This window comes from Rhipicephalus sanguineus, chromosome 3 (genome assembly GCF_013339695.2).
Source record: "Rhipicephalus sanguineus isolate Rsan-2018 chromosome 3, BIME_Rsan_1.4, whole genome shotgun sequence".
Lineage (NCBI taxonomy): Eukaryota > Metazoa > Arthropoda > Arachnida > Ixodida > Ixodidae > Rhipicephalus > Rhipicephalus sanguineus.
The window spans coordinates 187,343,525-187,363,815 of record NC_051178.1 but is presented as its reverse complement, the minus strand read 5'-3'; the positions used below and the strand labels follow the sequence as shown (position 1 = coordinate 187,363,815).

General features: G+C 46.4%; 1 protein-coding gene across 1 annotated transcript in view; it reads right to left on the bottom strand.

The window, feature by feature from the left end:
* Positions 1-296: 296 nt before the first annotated feature.
* Positions 297-20,291, bottom strand: part of LOC119387852 (U2 snRNP-associated SURP motif-containing protein) — a gene marked incomplete at its 3' end in the record, with an annotated part of 32,302 nt that continues 12,307 nt past the window's right edge. Inside the window, 8 exon segments of the mRNA XM_037655391.1 lie at positions 297-544; positions 758-862; positions 4,926-5,013; positions 5,870-5,949; positions 11,566-11,728; positions 14,033-14,208; positions 17,578-17,644; positions 19,425-19,529. Of these exon segments, the coding sequence (XP_037511319.1) occupies positions 297-544; positions 758-862; positions 4,926-5,013; positions 5,870-5,949; positions 11,566-11,728; positions 14,033-14,208; positions 17,578-17,644; positions 19,425-19,529 (1,032 nt within the window).

Here is a 20,291-nt window from a genome sequence, read left to right as displayed (position 1 = left end):
TCGAGTAAATACGGTAAGTTTTTTTTTTCCGAAGCAGTTTCAAGCAGTGGCGTAGCTCTGTAGTAGAACACCTGTTTGCCCTGCAGAACGGAAGATATTTATTATTTATTTATTTGCATCTCTTTCAAATTTTTCCTCACGAGCAACGCTGATTTTCTGCTCACAACCAATGACGTAGACACCGGAATTTCTGCGAAATGAGTGCTTTAACGCTACCGCGTTAAAATATTCCCAGTGTCATCGTTTTATCATGAAACTCCCAGCTTCAAGGGTCATTCACACACAGGTTGCCGCACCTGCGCAAGACGGCTGGCTCCAGAGGCTGTCCATCTATCTCGGGGTCTTCGACGATGCCCAGTGGCACCCCGTCCAGGTCTGGGTCGGCCACGGGGATCCCCACCAGAGGCAGACCGTCCAGGTCGACGTCTGCTGCCAGTGGCACTCCGTCGACGTCATCGATGATGTCATCCTTGGCAAGTGGAGGGGGCGATGCCTCGCCCTCTGTTGACTGGTCCTCACCGCTCGGCACCAGGCTGCCAGGCTTCTGCTCGAGGGAAAGAAAACAAGTGGATTAACCACAGAAACTAATGGTAGTACACAAGTGTCACTTTCGTGAGCTCCAGAGCACTCTTGTGGAGAGTTCGACATATAACTAGTGGAATTCGAGCCCAAGGTTTCCTGCCCATAAAAACCCATATTTCGAATTCTCCATCTCACAAGATAGCCCCCTCTGGCCAAAATAAAATTGCCGACTTACCGATGAAGGTACAAGGCCCAAGAAGATGTTCTGTAGCCGTATAAGGAAGTCATTTGGATATATTGCCCAATCCTCCCAGGCTCGGAAGCAAGACATGACACGTTGCTGAAAGTTAGAAGAGCGTAATCAAAACAAAAACACAGGTAGCCATAAATCATTCTCAGAAGCTCTACAGAACCTTAAAAAATAGCACTTCAGGAGGTTTACTTGTACACTATTGCAAGGTGAATTTTGACACCAACAGCTAATACTGTCAAACCTCAATACAATTGAAACTCGATCTAACGAAGTGATGGGAACAATTGAATAATTCAATTAAATTATTAGGTTTGTAAGATCGAGAAAGGAATTTTACGTCTATTCAAAATTTAATATTGTAACGTAGCGACAACCAAAAGCTACCAGGCCACTGTTCTTGCCACCACTTTACTCTTGTGCATGTGAAAATTCCACGAGGGCAGCCTGAGGGCGGGCCTGACATGGAGCCTCCCATGTCGCCCTGGTATAAGGTGTGCCATGTCCGGGTGACGCAAGCCAGAAAGACGGTTACGTGAAGCAATGACGGGCGACAATTGATGGAGACATCAATATCATCAACAATATGCGGAAATGTGGACAACGAATTAAGTGTTTGTGCGAGCAGGCCAAGCCAGAAAGTTGCAAAGAGACTACTAGAGCCATGAAATCATAGATCGAACCAGCGCCGCCCGTAGCCCCATCTGGTACGCGAGAGTGCTGACTGCCGAGTCCATTGCTCCATGCATGTGCGCGCTGTGCAGCCTCGTCGAACTAAAGCTATAGGGCAGTGAGAGTTGGGTGCCTAGACGTTTTAATGCAATAGAGTTAGAGCGCACGCTCGAAGAAAAATCCGTCTCTGCAAAATTAGAAGGAAGTCACCATTTTTTACTCAGTTACTTCTGGAAAAACTTCGTTAAATTGGGTTGATAATAACACTGAGCCCTATAGGTATTTGCTGGGGAATCGAAATTTCTCCGTTAGATCATGAACTCCGTAAAATTTGATTTCGTTAGATCGAGTTTTAACTGTAGAACGACATCATACAGAAGTGGAATGCTTAGTGGATTGCAATATTACTACGTTTCAAAAATTAAAATATCTTTGCAGGTTTTAGAATAGACCTGCACCTGATTAATAAGCATACCAAAACATAGTGCAGACGAAGAGGCGAGAGGAAACTGAAGGCACGGAAAAAATCCTGGCTCTTTCACACGACTGCATAAGCACACAGTGGCGGTACCGAGGAGCATTTCGGAACTATGACAAGGAACATGGTGGCAGAAAGGCCAACTTATCTGGCTATTTTCCCTATGTATGCATGCGCATTTGTACAGCTAACGACTACCGAGCAATAAAAAGGCGACACTTAAGCAAAAGGCGCTATTTGCTGTGAGGTGGAGCCAATCGTCCATAGCTATTGTTTGCAATGCATTGCCTACTATGCTCATAGCATGCCGGGATGCTTGTTTCAAAATAAATGTGCACTTGCTGGCCGTAGCAGTGTCTGTGCAGTGAAGTTCTTTCTGTGCACACATCGCTGTCGACCATGCATGGGTGTGGTGGATATTTTGTTGGGCCAATATGGGGAAAGCAATTTTGCTTTCGTTTCTACAGGCAACGGAGACTTGATGTGGCCCTACTCAAGGAGTTTAAGGGTTGACCACACAAATGCGTTGCAGCGCGTGGCATGCAGACCTGGCACCGTGCCCTCTCCCTATGGAGAGGGAGGGTGCGCAGCTTCGTGTAGCCGCGCACCTTCTCCCTCTACTGCGAGAGGGCGTGGCACCAAGTCTGCATGCCATGCGCTGACGCGCTGCAACGCAGACGTGTGGTCAGGCCTTAACGCAGCATATTTGGGTTGTCGCTTATCAAAAGCATGCACCAGGCACCAGATGACAGAACATCACACAAACTGCCAAGTATATAGTTGATGCGACATAATAGGAATTCTGTTCCAAGACACTGGCCCGCCAAAACAGAAACCTACCAGACAAGGTGAAGGTTCTACAAGACCTGAAGGACAAAAGCATTACTGTCCTCTCAGTTGACAAGGGCAACAGCACTGTCATAATGAAGTGAGACGACTATGAGAAGAAAGCAGAGGATTTTAATGAAGATGATACACCAAGACCAAGAGAGATCCAACATCGCAAACCCATACCAGGATGAACTAATTCTCTTGGAAATTTTCAAGCAATATCCAGAATTCCAAACCTTTCCTTTCAATTGAGGTTCAAATGCATGAACTGCTCTGTCCCAAGCTTCTACAGCCTCCAGAGAATTCATAGAACAGGAATTCCTCTAGAGCCCATTGTAGATTTGAAGTAATCCCCCATTCGGGCCATGTCACCGTACCCTATCTTCGTGGATAGGTTGACCTACATTCTTACATTTGCCATTCGGAATACTTGGATACTTTGTGGAAATGACTTCCAATGCGAGTCCATGAAAATCACTGCATGGTGCACCTTGATGTGAATTCGCTGTTCAGCAGGGTGCCTGTGCCCCTCTAGTTTCCTGTGACACAGTGTGTGCTTGAACACGACCACACACACAGAAAGACCACATCCCCCTTTGTATCGATCACTTCTGTCAGTAACTGGAATTCTGCATTTCAAGCACTTACTTTCCTCTCAACAACGAGTTCTACAAACAGACTAGTGGTGCCGCTATCTCAGTCACTGTCGTCGCACATGTCATAAAGGACAACAAAATGTGCATGCCTTCGGCTTTCATCGCCAAGCAAAAGATGTTTTTAGACTGCATCAATGACTGTTTTTGTATAGTAAAGATATCCAAGGTGGCAAATGCGCTCACATGCTTAAACTCCACAGATTGGCTGGCTCTGTTTACAGTGGAATGCGAAAATTCCGGTTCTTCCCCTTCTGGTACACCAGGTAACAACAATCGCTTGACAGGAATGCTTCCCACAGTTTACTCTCAAGAAATATAAAGAGTGTCTGCGAGCCTAACTGAGCACCTACAAAAGAGCCAAAAGTGCATACGGTACTGCTTTCCCTATTGCCATCTCACCCCTGAGGGAGGAGCCGGTCAGGCTGTGAAATGTAAAGATGTAAAATAAATTTGGGTTGGAGTTTTCCTTCTCTTTAATTTGCTATTGGGTACAACAATGAGCAGCTGCTTCAACGAGAAATTTTCAATCTTCTGTGGTGAAATAAACCGCTTACTACAATGTTCCCATGCTGCACTATTGGCTAGAAAAATTAAACTGGGCTCCTGATTGCAAGCGTGAAGGGAAAAAAAAAAAAAAAAGCTTCAGCAGGTGTTCCACGCTTATGACAGAAGGCAAAAGCCTTGCTGCACTCACGTAAGAGATGATTTTTAATGAGCAGTACATTCGTTTGGCATCATAGTAGACGCTCTGAATGTCTTATGCGAGCCCCTTATTGTGCTGTGCATGTATTACATCTTCTGCTTGTTGCGCATGCCATTGTTTCGCTTCTCGCTTCCACACTTCTCACTTCCACAGTCCTTCGAATCATACAGACGCAGAGGCTCGAGCAGCGATGTGCTTTTGCAGTGGCATAATAGGGTGGCAGTCCCCACGAGCCGTAATTGCGTGCACACTCCATCGCTCGCCTCCTTGCTGCTGTCTAGAGCAACTGGCAACCGCCGAAACTGCAGCAACTGCACCTAGTTTGATGTAAATGCGCAGTGCCCGCACAGCCACTTTTGTGCGCAACACCTGTTACTCTCCAGAGAAAAGTCGAGAGCTGCAGTCGGCTGGGCACAGACATTTTTTTTTTTGCTCACTCAAAGCTGCTTCTACCCGCATCTGCAAAGCATGTTGTCATCACGGCACATTTTGTGTAAAGGACTTTCAACATAAAAGACCTTGAAAAGTTACACACATTAACAGGGGCCATTTGCAATGAAGCATTCTGACAGTGTGTTAGTTTACTTGTAAATAAAAGCGTGATTTGCGAAAGTTAAAATAAGCTGACACGAGAGAGCAATGGCAGTCATGCAATGTTTTTCACCCCATCAATTGACAGTATACTGTTGGGAAAATTGCTGCCGCTTCTACAACGCTTTCTGTCTGTGGGTCAAGTTCCTTGTTGGCTAAAAAATGCTTCATGCAAGTGGTCCTAGGCTGCATATTTTTCCAAGTGGTCCCATCTTTACAAACCTTGAATTGTTCAGCTTTTAATCGTCCTTCAATGCTGCTAAATGCTTCGTGAATCGCTTTGAATATATCTGGCAGACAAACTTGAAACCTGGAACACACACAAGATAGGTTTTAACGCTCTGCTCAACACTTTAATAGTGTGTTTTCGACAAAAACCACAATCATCAAATGTGGCATAGTCACGTACAGGAATTAAGTGCCAAAGCAGTGAGTGAGAACAAAGTGGAACCCTGCTATATCGAAGATGTACCCAACACGAAAATACCTTCATCAGGTGCAGTATCAGTTAAAAAAATACACTGACTACACCATTGTTATCACCAACAAAAATTCCAGATTTACGTCGTCATGTATGCAATAATTCATTCCGTTAGTGTCAGTTCATATTGTGCTTCAACTATATCTGCTAGTGAATGTACGATTGCGCATCTAATTAGCAGCACAGCTTTAACGTGCACCAGCTAACACGGCGATATCGTAGTTTTGCTAAAGAGAGCGTTGCGTATGCTTTGAACAATGGAACGAAAACGGGAAACAAACATGGCAACATGGTTACGGTGAGGTCACCAGGCATTCCTTTTTCTGTCAACAAATGAATTAAGCAATATATCAAACCAATCATTTAATCAATCGTCTCCATGCATGCCCATTATCACCGCGACATGCGAGGACGCCTGGCCTAAGACGACAGCTTTGCTACTGTTTTTTTTTTTTCACTTTAATTGGAAGTAGGAAAATAAAAGTCAAGTCTGCATGCCTGTTCCCGGTTCATCACACATTGTACCCTAAGTTAAGCTTTGGGCACATGCTCTACTATTCGCACTTCAATTTCTCCTGACAGCACAAAAAAAAAAACATAAGAGATGTACAATGTGGAATTGTGGCTAGCATCTCCCTTACAGCCATAGCAACAGAGAAACAAATTGAGTTGTTTAGGCACGTACCCTTTCCTGAAGAATGATGCGTTTGCAACTTTAACACTGCAGTTGTGCAGGACATCAGATATAAGGTATAGTCTTGCCACCTGAAAACAAAAGAAAAATGATCACAATGAAGTAAAGACTGTCAAATGAAGTAAATTTCCTATAATTTCTTAGTTATTGTTTTTATTAGTTTTGTTAATCTGGAGTTTTTTGCAGTGCATCAGTTAACTGAGGCAAGTCCTGCAACTTTGCAAGTACACACAATGTAAAAGCAGCAGTAGCGTCAAGCTAAAATGCAGTGACTTGCTAAGCATTTCCGAATCCATCACAAGGGAAAAATCTGCGAATATTTCAGGTTCGTGTATAAACTGTAGTTCATGCTTCTTCGTTTTTCCATTTGCACCATATGTGATGCCATCCTTACAGATGTACTTTTTAGTCCATGGTGGTTATGGCAGTTTTGGTAAGCATTACTTTTGCTCTGAGGCCTATATTAACTTAAGATATTGTGGAAACCCAAAAGGTAACGGGATGACACGCTTAACCAATGATTTGCAAACTAGAGTCAAACTCACTGGCAATAACAATGAAATATGAAGAAAATTAGAATGTGTGCATATTTGGACAAAAGTGCGCAATATGTTGCCACATGGCAGAAATAGTCACGAAGACCTCGACTTCTTAGAAAAATTTTGTTACTTGTCCAGACAGCTTGCAAGTAGACCTTGTGCAAAAAACAACTGAGGGTTATGCATTTTTTAAGGGGAGACACTGGTCTCGAAACGAAAAGTTTTATTATTGGAGATATTGTAATGAAATTGGGTGTGTATATGTATTTCTTCCTCCTGTTTTCAAAAATATAATTAGTTTTCATGTACTTCAATTAGTTATCAAATTGTGAGAGCATAAGTGAAATCTAATTAGGTAATTTCTTACGGGTCATTAAGACACTTTCCCTCAGTATTTTTAGGTTCTGTTTAAGATGCAGCTGTAGCCAAAGACCTGCCATGTGGAGCTATGCTATTTATATTGTCACTGAGATATATCATCATATAAGAACTTTCAATTGTATTGACATTGTGTAATCTTGAAATGCAATTAGCTCACATTATTGTTCACAAAATTTCATATGTTCATCTTAGCCACAAAAAAATAGCATAGCTCCACAGTCCTATTTCTTACGAATTCAACGGTATAAAATTTATCAAAATTACCTTACAAAAACATAATGAAAAGATCCGTAAGGCTGGTCAAGTTGGCAAAAAATGTGAAGCTGAGAAAATCGCGTTTGAAGATTGACACGCACTGTATAAATTTCTAAAAGGAACCTTTAACCATAAATTTTATTCACATGTTCCCCATCTGTTTCCCTTCAAAACAAAACAGAAAGTGTCTTGTTCCACCCAAGGAATCATATCTAAAAAAATTTTCCAATGTGCAAAGCATGATCAAAACCCCACCATGACAAGCGGCTGGGGGGTTCTGGAAAAGCCATGGGGTATGAGGCTCAAGCGACTGGCTGCTCATGTCTTTTCAGTCTTTAGGAAGAACCTTCTAGATGTTAGGCAGCATGTTACCCTGGGTAATAGGTTGCTATGCTTGAGAGAATACCTTCAAAGTAGTCCAGGACTGTAATCTTCAGTTGCACCCGTTTTGTGTCTCCTTGCAAGAGTCTTTTTTGTGTTGGTGCTCTTCAGATGAGTTGCATTTGCCTTGCGTAAACGCAGAGAGTCTTTTTCTAGGCTGTGGTCCCAGGGCACAGCCGAGACAAAAGTTTGAGTAAACAACATGGTCAATTACAAGGCCAGTGTAGAGCTCAATGATGCAGCCCACACCTATGTGTGAGCTCCGACCTCGCGTCATCCATGAGCCGTCGAACACAACATCGATGTTCCCTATGGGGTTCAGGAAGTCTGTATACAGCTCTTTTATTACTGCCACACTAGCAGCTTCACTTTCAGTCGCTGTGTTTTCGCAGGCTTTCACTAAACTTTTTAGGTGTCCCTGAAACGTCTTGTGGTGCAAGCCTCGGTGCGAAAGGTTCATACACGCACAAAAGTCCGAAAGGGCAGTACAGTAAAACCTCGTTAATTCGGCCCCCGTTAATTCGGAAATTCGGTTAATTCGGACGCGCCGTCTGGTCCCGTCAAACATGTACATAACCCTATGGCACAAAACTCCCGTTAATTCGGACGTATTTGGTCGCACTTCGGTTAATTCGGACAATTCGCGGAGCTCAGAGGCACGTAAGGCACATGAGATCGGGTGGCTCTAGGGGATTTTCAAATAGCACCGCAAGCGATGGCATATCCGATTAGCGTGCGCCAATCCCAAAGGCCATGCTTGCATGTGCTGGAAGTGCCGAAAGACCGGAAATACGTCAAGGCCGCCATGTTTATTCTGCGGTGCGCGTTAAAAAAAAAAAGGAAAAACATGGCGGCTGTGATGCGCTTGACACTACCTCTGCATCAGGTCTATGCTAGCAACCCGTACCAAGACCTCGCCCGTACTTTTTTCTTTGTACGTATTGCCCTGTCCGCCATTTCCGACGTTGTCGTTTGCTTGTGCGCTTGTGCGGTGGGTGACTGCGGAGTTGTGTAGTTTTTTTTTTTCCGTTGTCGTTTTTATCGTGCTTATCGCTTTACGTCAGGTGCGTGCACGAGGACGGCGGAACTTTTTTTGTGTGTGTTAGATTTTGTTCGTGGTTTTCTTTTTTTTCGTTTATACTTTGTTTTTTCTTGACATCGTGCGTGTACCCGTCGCTTCGTTGCCGCGCCGCGGGAGCCGCACCACCATGTGCTCTCGTGCCCCACCGAAGCGGTCGAAGTATGAGGCGAAAGATTTGACAGCGAAGGTAGAAATCTTGAAAGCCGTGAAGGCCGGGGTGCCTCGGCAGGTAATAATGAATAAATTCAACGTGAAGAGAAGCACGCTCAGCACGTACGTGAAGAATGAAGCGCAGATTCTTCAGGCGTACGACAGCGACAGGTTCGCTGACAACAGGAAGAGACTGAGAACGGCAGCGCACCCGAAACTCGAAGAAGCGTTGTTAAGATGGATTGCCGATTCGCGCGCCGCACAGCTGCCTTTGAGTGGCCCCCTTATCTGTGCGCAGGCCGAAAAGTACGCGCTGAAGCTCAGCATCGAAGACTTTAAAGCATCGGAAGGCTGGATTGACCGTTTTAAGAAAAGACACGGTCTGGTCTTCCGAAGCGTGTGCGGCGAGAAAGGGGCTGTGAATGAAGGCGTTGTCGAAGATTGGAGGGCCGGATTACCCGCGCGCCTAGCTGATTATGATCCCTGTGACATTTTCAACGCAGATGAGACGGCCCTCTTCTACAAAGCCCTGCCGGATAAAACCATCACGTTTAAGGGGGACCCTTGCGTTGGCGGTAAACGAAGCAAGGACAGAATAACTGTTTTGCTGGCTGCCAACATGACTGGCACGGAGCGGCTGCCGCTGTTGATAATCGGCAAAGCAGAAAAGCCAAGATGCTTCAAAAGCATTAAGAAGCTTCCCGTGGACTATCGCTCCAATCGAAAGGCGTGGATGACTTCAGAGATATTCCAGGCCTGGCTGCGGGAACTGGACCGCCGCTTTTCTGCAAATTCGCGCAAAGCGCTAATGGTTATAGATAACTGCAGTGCGCACAACAATGTGTCGGGGCTGACAAACATACAGCTGCTCTTTCTACCTCCTAACGCAACGGCTTCTCTGCAGCCTCTGGATCAGGGAATTATCCAGCATGTAAAAAGCCGATACAGAAAACAAGTGCTTGAGCGTATGTTGCTCTGTATGGAGGCAAAAAAAAAATACGACGTGACTCTGCTCAGTGCAGTGCACATGTTGGCGCATGTGTGGAGCAACACGCCGCCCGCAGTAATTGCGAACTGCTTCCGACACAGCGGCTTTGTCCGTGACGGTGATTCTTTGGAAGCCGGGGATGCGGATGTTAACGAAAACGCCGAAGAAGATGACAGTCGCTTCGACAGACTCCTGCCTCCGGACGTCCCGTTGGACGAATACTTCCAAATCGACCGTGACGTTGCCGTTGCCGGTCGCCTCAGCGACGATGAAATACTTAATGTACTCGGCGACGAAGACTCCGACTCTGATTGTGAAACTGCACCCCTCATGGATGCGTGTGAAGTGCCGCGCCGCACTGCTAAAGAAGGCGATGACGCCCTTAAAGTTTTGGAGGACATCTGTGTCGTTTCCCCCGACAGTATGCGCGGACTGCATCACCTACATGAACTCCGGAAAATTGTGCTTTCCGCGCAAATTTCTCGCGCGCAACAAACAACAATAACGAGTTATTTCACGAAGTAAAGGTATGTTGATATTTTAGGCATTTTTTGAATCATTATTGTCGAAACCTCGTTAATTCGACATTCGGTTAATTCGGACATTTTCTCCGGTCCCGTGAAATCCGAATTAACGGGGTTTTACTGTAACACCTTTGCCTATCATCTGTATCCCCTTCATGGCCCTCATGTTGACTTCGAAGGGAGTGATGGTGGCAGTTCCGCTCACTCTCGGAGAAGAAAATTGCTTCTTCTCGAAATCACAACTGCTGCAAGAAAAAATAAGCTTTACCGCAAGGCCGTACTCCTTGTCCGTTGCCTTCCTCACGCTGAGACTTTTTGCGTCGCATTTGTCGCACTTCGCTTGTGCAAAAAAGTTATTCAAAACTTTCATATCGACGAGCAAAAAATCGGTCCCGGCGTCACCGGTCTGGCACTCCGCGCTTACTCCAAGAAGGTCGAACTTGCGCTGGGTAGCCGACTTTCCAGACAGAACGGTCTTCGTTTGCGCCGATCTCTCAACTCGCTGCGCCTGCTCCGCCGTTGAGTAGTACGCGGCATCAACCCGAAGTGTTTCGCTAGTCGAACTTGGTCCCACGGTGTCGTCAGTTGAAGTTCCCGGCAGGTCCAAAGGGTCCGGCCGCGACTCCAACTCCGCTGCCGACGGTGCACTTGTAGCCGGCGCCTTCTTGTTCCAAGCCCGTTTTTTACGGCTTCCAAAAGCTCGTTGCGTCGATGGTTTCAGACGAGAGTCTCCAGGCATCTCGATCGCGTGGAAAAACTACCGGCACAAAGTAGAGACACGGTCCGTCGAGAAACACGCACGATCGCAAAAGCAGGCGCACACAAACGGACAGCCACGGCGGAGAACCAAACACAAAGAAAAAAAAAATGACGTGTCGGTCGCGCCAGCCAATGGGAGACTCGGAAAGGCGCGCTTGAAAAGCGCGCCGCGTGAGAGCCAATCAGCGGCCTGGAAACGACCTTCAGAAAACCCGCGACGGCGGCCGTTCTGCTTGAGCGACGCCATTTTGAGATGGCGCAAAATGTGCACAAAGAAAACAGCTTCAAATCTAGCCCAAGATGGCGGCGCTCGGCCCGCTGCAACGCTCATGGCGCGCGCGGGAAGTTCGAACAAATTTCGTCCTTTTGGGGACATTTTAGTGCTGCCGGGGTGCTTTGAAAGCCGATTTTATCGCGTTTCCCGACCGAATTTAGCGTTAGCAATTTGAGAGTAGGTGCTCAGAAGTACAAACGCCTCGAAAATAAGCTTTGCGAAAAATCGATTTTTTGACCATTTTTGACCGTTCCAAGACCCGCGTCTCCCCTTAAGTACATAGAAGTATGCTGGTGCCGTAAACTTCTGGCTATCTCCCAACCCTACACACTAACTGTGGCCCCCAAAACTTCACCTTTCTGTGTAGAGGTGTTTCCAGGATTGACAGTGACTGAGTGATGCAATCAACAATCTCCTCAGCAGCGTCGGCATGTTCGATACAGTAGACCATGGCTTCCATGATGCGAGGACGTTCGGGGGTCAGGTTACGCAGCATGTCTTCAAGTTTGTCTCGTTGGCTGTAAGGAAAAATTGAATGCACCATGAGCACGTTGCATGCCCTTTTAAAATGAATATACTACACATTTTAAACACTCACGCCCACACAGAACATCAAATGCCTAAGGATGGTACGAAGGTGCAGTCACAAGAGAGAAGAAACATTGCATTAAATATTATCCTTGCAATTGAGTTTATTTATTGGAATTCTGTCTTTACAAAGGGCTTTTCTATAACAAACATGACACTTATGCAGTACTACAGTTAAACCTGGATATAACGAAATTGATAAATTCTCGAAAAAATTCGTTACAAACAGGTTTTCGTTATATGCATTCAGCACGAAAATTCGGAAAAGAAACGCACAAATTAAACAAAAGGGGAACTGAAGGCAGAGCTCACCCGAAACTCAAATTTATGTGTATACTTATTATAACTTTTTTGGCCAAGATCCGGGATTACGTCGATCATTGGTTACAAAGGGAAGGGCCACAGAAATCATCATCATCATCGTGAAGCAGGCGCAAGTGGGGGTGGAGAAAAAAACTGGCACACGTTTTTGTCTATTTGTTTCTCAAGGCCGCAGAAACGCCACACACAGCAGCTCTAAATGATTGCCAATAATTTCTTAGACATCAGGGATCATACTAATACTCGCAATTACACGGCACGTGCATGAATGAGTAATTAAGCAACAAAATGTGCTCTGTTCCTGACAGCTAGTACCAATTGCCCCTTCTGAATCTCAGTGCACTTTTCCGCAGGATACCAGTGTACTGTGGCAAAAGTGGCTTAAAAAGCATTCTGGGCACAATAAAACAAGCATCAGGAAATTTGAGAACCACTGTCCTTTTTTACTGCGACAGCAATTATACGGACACTCTCGACGGGTTTTTGCCGCCATGTCCCGTAAAAGTCCAAATTGATAACATCGCCTCACGCATTGTATGTTCTACTGCGGGTAAAAGCGCGCGAGTGCTGGCGAAGAACGCGGCTGAAGGAGAGATCAAACAAGCCGGCCCATCTCCGTTGCTCAGACGGCGCATGCGATAACACCAGTCAGCTCGGGAGGCCTGCTGTCGAAGCATAGAGGAAACGCCCCGCCCGTCTTGAATGGGTATGAAAAGACATGAGGGGGGGGGGGTCCCTCGAGCAGCAACTTTGAACTTTGATTTTAAGGGCGCGGTCGCGATCGCTGGCGCGCGCTATCTCAGCAGCCATCAGTGGGTGGCTCGTATACCCTTCTACGTGCAGCACTCTCAATGCGAAGACATTGTGCGGAAAGGGCGTCTTTCCCTGGAGCGGCCGTACTGCCTTACACCAAAGTTTTGTAGAGTTACACGCGATCCGATACAAAAGAGTTTTCTGCCAGCCTCACTTCGTATAACATTACATTTTGTTGCTATCACATTCATTGCTTCGTCCTTGCGGTGAAAATATGACTTTTTTTCTTTCGCTGGGGGGTTAGGGTTAGGGTTTGCGCGTCGATATTGGATGATGATGCCCACACTGCAGATGACCAACGCGGCCTCAATTTCTCGCTAAAATCTGCGCAACTGAGAAAATTTTGATGCTGGTCGGGCATTTTGGCGCAGCGTGGCGCAAAAATAAGGAATTGTATCAAACTGGCGTAGCTGTTGCACCCCTGCATAGCGCAACATATTTACTCATGCACAATATTTTGCACTTATTTCTTATTTTAGTTCTTCAAGGAGGGGGTGAGCAAATTACACAAACATTTTGCAAACATGCCCTTAGTAACATCCACTAAGGTGATGGTACGAAAAACATTGCACTTGCTTGATTCTAATTAAAAATCAGCTGGCTGAAAGTGGCAGCAAGTGACGATAAATGCCAATTAACTGACATAGCGATAAACCCCATATCACGAATCCTACGCCCTATATTAAACCTTGCTTTTAAATGGCTCTTGTGAGGAGTTTGAAATGAACATTGTTGATGACTAGAATTGATGGTGGGCCACCAGGTGTGTCGACAACAAAACGCTGAAGCATCCATGCCATTCCCGCTTTCAAAGGCGAGTGCTTTCAGTGGTTGGTTAATTGGTCTATGGGGTTCAATGCCCTAAAGCAATTTGGGCTACAAAAGATGCTGTTGTGGTGGGCTCCGGATAATTTTGACCACCTGGGGTTCCTTAATGTGCATTGAAATCGCACAGTACACGAGCCTCTAGAATTTTGCCTTAATCGAAATGCGACCATCGTGGGCGAGTTCGAACCCACGTCTTTCGTGTCAGCGGCCGAGCACTGCAACCAATGGGCCACCGTACCAGCTGTGAGTGCTTTCAGTTGACAGTGACTGACCTGTCGCTGAGTGAGCCTTTCTTGTTCTCTTCTTTGGCGGGCAAGGCCTCCTGCTCTTGCTCGACCAGCTCTGGGGGCATGCCCTGGAGGTAAGGGTTCATCGGGGGCGGCTTCCAGAGGGAACCCCCTTCAAACATGCGGAACTCCTGTGTTCGCCACCTGTTAGGGTGGTCACCCTACCAGTGCAGTCGAGGAGAGGGGTAGAGGATAAAAAGAAAAAAGAATGCCTTTGTAGCAGACACCAAATCGCAAGCTTTGTAACGGCATTCAAAAATAAGAATGTGGTTTCTAACAGTATCACGTTGTATGATATGAAAAAAGTTGTGAACAGCCTTATTAGTAGCAACACTGACACTTGCTGGTCAAAACTAATAAAACCTTCACTGTTGTCTAAGCAACTATGAAACCGTTGACGTGTTATGCTCTTAGCAGAAAGACAATCTGCGATGAATTATGCAGCACATAGAACTTGATAACTACATATGTTTCATACAACACATTTGCTGCATTCACAATCATGTCTCAAGATAAAGAATCCCTCTTCGTTTTTTAAACAGTGAACCATATGGTGGGGTTTGTATAGACCTTTTCACAGGAGCAGCCTCGAACCAGTCAGCAGCAGGGGTAGAGGGTATGCTCTCAGTGTTGCCATCGTGCTTTGGGCTGCGCCACTGCCGTGTTTGTGTTGCTTTGGTACGCGTTTGTGTGACTGTGTTGTGCGCCCGTCTCTGATACGAAGTGACTATCATGGCAGAAAATTTACTGCATTCGCATAGCAAGTCATCTGGTCATAACTGTGTCGTGTACGAGTGAACGAACAAGCAGCAGAAGAGCAATATTTTAGGTGCAATCGTGTGTCCGCAGCACAGTACGCCACGCGATGAGTGCAAGTGTGGCATGTTCGCGCTGCATCGTTTTCCTTCGTCGCCTGAATTGCGGCAGCAGTGGGCGGCTTCAGTAAATCGGAAGAACTTCCGCGTGTCGCCATCGTCACGCCTCTCTCCCCGGTATTTCGTTGGCGGCAAGAAAACCGACGAGAACAACGTTCCCGTGCAGCATCCTGGATAGGAAGGTACGCAAGCCACAGATGACTCACCTAGTAACTCGTAAGAATGTTACGGATTCGTACTTCATATCGTCCATAATACAGCGGCCGACACGGCTGCAAACTCCGTCTTGTCCGGTTACGCATGTGCAGCCTGCGCGCGCCGTACTTCACCGGAGGGCCTCGCGGCAACCCACGCGCGATGGGGCCTACTGCTCACGGCTTGCGACGGTGTCACATTCCCCTTCACCAGCACGACTTTTTCCTTCACATTGTGCTCCAGTGACTTGACCCCCCCAGCCAGACTGCACGTAGTTGTGCGACTCCAGTGCCTCGCATAGCTACACACCTGGCAAAGACCCCACACATTCGCCTCAACGATATATTAACAATGTTCACCTCACACGTGTTCTCGACCTAGTCTTCGACGTCGTTGGGGTGAATGTAGGTCAAGGTATCTGTGAAGAAGAATTGTGCGGTGTTTACAGTTTACAGCTGACAAACTTATGCGCCGCGAACGAGTATGCGCGGAGGTTGAAACTGATGAATGATCCGTAGACTTTTAGTATACGCCAATAAAGGAAATCGGTAGACAGCTGCAAGAACATTCTAGTTACCGATAATTAAGACTTCACGCCGTGATCGACCTTTCACTACGCTTGCTGCTACTGGTACCGACGACGAAGCACTGCCGTTCGCAGACGCGGAGCTCGTTCTTGCGTTGCAAGCGCGAATTCGCGCCGCTGAACGGTTCAGACAGCTACGAATCGGTCAGTGGCAGCGACGATATCAAACAAAACAGTCTAAAGAAACGAAAAATCAGCAAACACACGCTTTAGCAGAGATCTCACACCAATGGATAGCGCGCCGGTAGCTCACTTTAGCGCCGGTTCGAGTACGCGCAGCCCAAGATGGCGATTTCGCCAATCTTGCACGTTAGGCGGCGCGCATTTCAATATGGCGCCCCCCTGGCGTGAGAATTTGAAAAGGTGTATAGCGTGACACTTTTGGCAGTGTTAGTATCCTATTTCAGCCTTATACAGTCGAGTCCACTTATAACTATATCCAAGTGCCAAGGAAATTCCATCGTTTTAACTGATAATTGTTATAAGTGGGTTGAGAAAAAAAAAAAAAGGCCTGGGTAGGCTGCTCAACCACGTCCTCGGAGTCATCGCTCTCACCGCTGTCCGCAGCACATATAAGCGCAACGATCGCCTCATCACCGAGGCACTCGGACGTTTCCACAACATCATCTGCATCAGGAAAGTCGTCCAGACACGACGCATCTTCGTTGAGCGCCAACCACAACTCCGGCACCCCTTGACAGGGCACCGCGATGTTGGCCATGACATCCCGATGTCCCGTACGTGGTGGCACGTAAAACGGAGGCAGTTGTGGAGAAAGACAGTCAAAGCAGCCAAAGCACGGTGCACACAACAGGCGAGCGAGCGGTGGCTCCGGGAAGGGAGTTTGGGAGGAAAGCTCCTCCTCCTCCTGCTCCCTCATAAGCGGCGCAGTCGACTCGTTTTCCGAGGGCGTAGATGGGGTGCACGGCGCATCGCAGCATGTGCCGTCGGCTCGGAGAGCCATTTTTGGCGCATGCTGTAGCCAGATTCAATTGCTATATTCAATATTACGGTACAAAAGGATTGTAATAAGTGGTTTATTTTACCATAGAAAGCATACAAAAGTGGATGGTGCCATGATTGTTCATCGTTCTACCCGATATATTGTTACAAATGGAATCGTTACAAGCGGACTCGACTGTGCCACAGGAACAACACAAGAACAGAGTAATACGCTCTGTCCTCGTGTTGTTTTTGTGCTAAAAGGCCGACACCTGCACAGCAGTTGTTCTTTGTTTTTAAAGATGCAGTTGTATTTCTGAGCAATGTATCGAAAGCAAAAAATGGCAGCTTTACTAGCTGTGGGAAAACTGATGTTAACTTAGAATGACAGGTGGGGGTCTGATGATGAGTGAAATTGCACGGTAAAGCAGTGAGCCTGCTTATCTCTCCAAAAGCAATGCCTGTGTTGAAAAAATTCACCTTCCTATGTTACTCCTCACTTTCCCATGAAGATACCTTTTCAAAAGCTAGAATTAACAGTTGCGTCACTACACAACACAAAACTGTACAAAGGCAAGAACGATAGTAAAGCAATCATGCATCTTACAAAGAAAAGAAAGTGGCACTCTCACACCTAATGCCCTGCTAACCATGTCTGCACGTCCCTTCTCTTCACAACCATTTTGTAACTCTCATCTGGCCTACTCATGACATGGCCTGCTTATTTATGTCAACCAGAGTATCAGCTAGATCCGTTTGCTTATTAACACTGCCCTCTGCCTTTCTCTCAAGGTTTTGTTTTTGCCTAACGCTTTTATTCCCACTTCTTGTAGTGTCATTTGTGACTTCCCTTCCAAAGATTTTTCTTTCTTCAAATTTTCAGCCCTGTACTTCAGCACTGGTACGCAGTAAATTGCATGCTTGGCACTCACCTGTAGAATGGAGAAGAGCCGCCAGCGGTAGTAGACATGAGCAGGGCTCTGGTTCTCAAAGAGGAACCTAGAATAGCCAGCTTAGGGCTCATACATGGGCATTCGATTGCAGCACATAACGCGGCATAGGACAAACGTGGCTGCTCTATGAAAAGCAAACCTCTCCCGGCAATAATATTACAGGAAATGAACTTAAACATGTGAGATGCAACCATTAGCAATGACGACCAAATGTTCCAGCAAGCATCTCACTAATTAATGTGAAATTTAACTTCTCTGTAGCGTAACATGAAGGGGTGAACAGCACAAATCCAACGCCATCTTCACCTTCACAAATCAGTACACCACTATCGCTATACAGCAAGGCGTGTGTACTACCGTATTTATTCGAAAATAGGTCGGGCACGAATATAGGTCGACCCCTACTTATAGCACTCTACGAGAAATAAAAAAAAATATTCGAAAATAGGTCGACCCGTTTTTTTTTTTTTTAGAAACAGGAAAATTTAAACATAGCACACCTTTATTTACAATTAACTTAGCGCCCTAGTCGCTGCCGGGAGTGTCATGTTCGTCAGATGTGCAAGGAAGGTTGTCGGATTCTTCGCAGGCATCCTCGGCATCCCAAATGACGTCGACTTCGCTGCCATCGATTGCGTTGGAAATGCAGCACTTTAAAGCCAGTCACGATAATTTCCGCTGGCAAGTCTTTCCGCGCGTCCTTCACCCACGTCGCAACTTCATTGAGGGAAGCCCTTCTCGCGGCGTCCCGTCGGTGTCATTGCAGCATCCTCCTTCAAGCCACTCTTTGTAACTCTTCGCCACCCGGTCCTTAATGTAGCCGGGACGTCGTACCTAGCGGTATGACGACCAGGTCTGTTGGCCTTCTGCAGGGCCTCCTTGACGCCCGGAGCCTCAGTTCTTTTTCAAGAGCGTCATGCCTGCCAGTTGCTGGGCCGCGAAAAGCACGACGCTATCCATTGCACGCGAACAGTCGGTCCCGCTGCTTCCGCCAACCCCTAATCAACTTTTACGTCGAACTCACGCTGAGCGGCACAATTGCTGGAATTCTCGGCAAAAAGTATCACTTGACGCTTGCAGTCAGCTGTGTAGCTCTACCGACGTGACACCGTCGCAACCGCGCATTTGCAAATGCGAACCGTCACGTCAGATCAAACAACAAACAAAGAGTGAGGCCTTAGGCCAGTGCCAGTGCGGCTGCGCGTCGGCAGGCAGCACGGCTAGGGGGCTAGGGACTTCACGGCCTACCTAGGGAAATCACGGGTTCCAGCGCAAACATGGCGGAGCGGCTGCATTTCGCGGGGGCTTTGAAAAGGCGGTGTGCAGCTATTGCACAAATAACTTTTTTTTCTTAGTTACTTAGTCGGAAAAGGCGAACGGGTACGGTTTTTATACCAGATTTTATGGTATATAATGTGCGTATGTAGCAGGAACTGCTTGAAGAACAGCAGGCGCGGCAGTTGAACGCCATAGGTGCGGTGCTTTTGGTCGCTTTGATCGCGAATATAGGTCGAGATTCTTTGGTCACGAATATAGGTCGATAGCTGATTATGGGCAACATTTTTGGGAAAAAAAGGTCGACCTATATTCGAATAAATACGGTAGTAATGCATGCTACGCTAAGCAACACCCATGCAGAATTTTCAACTGTTGCTAAACTGGCAACAAAACTTAAGCTACAAGAGTTCCACATTCAAGAACTTTAAATCGGCTGCTACAGAGCAGAAAACGTACTTGTGCCCCGACAAGGAGCAACCAAGAAACAAGGGGAAGGGGATGCTGCGAGAAAAATTACGAGGAATAATGGCGACTGCTTGCCATCCTACCTGAACATGGGGTTGTTGAGCTCCCGGTTCATGATCATGGCTTCAAACATTGGCCCCTCTCGCACGACGAACTCGATCATTCGATGGATCAGGCAGAGTAGACTCCTGTGGGTTGGGAATGGGTCAAGAGAGAAAGAGCCACAGATAGTACCCACCCAAGGGGCAATGATAATGTGGCCACCGAAAGAAGAGAGATCGAAATTAATGCACACGAAGGGCCACAGAAAACATGTGAAACGCCTATCTCTTAGTGTTATCTACCGTGGTTCCCATGCAGACATTATGAAGAACATTGAATGGTTGCTTCACATTACTTACAAAAGAGACGCAATGAAAATACAGGCAGTGGATGTCTTATGCAGGAGACCAATAAAATGAGATAGAGAAAAAGAGGGAGGAAGAAACATGGGTTCATGCATGTTTTTTTTTTACAACAGGATACAAAATTGGGACTAGAAGGGTGGGCATTAATAAAGCCTATGTTTACTGAAGAAAAGAAATCAAATCTTATGTTTTTAATGTTGTGTTTGTTCTGTTCCAAACTAGCACTTGCCAGAATACATGGCTTTCAACGTCCGAACAGTAGAGCAAAAACTGTGCAACTGGTGCCTCAGCTTGTCCCAAGCACAAATGAAATGCTGTCACAGAAAACTCGGACACATGTGAAAATGACGTTTCAGCCACTTAGGAAGTACGGAATGTACTGTAAAGGTTGGTATTCCATAATTCTGTTAATCCGTAATTCAAAGCTACCTCGTCTGCTTTTTGGCCTGTAAGCTGCCCTAATGATACAATCGCAAATTAAATCTTTCTGAACTTTTAGGATGCACTTGTTGCCACACCTCAGCAGGACCAAACCATAGAAGC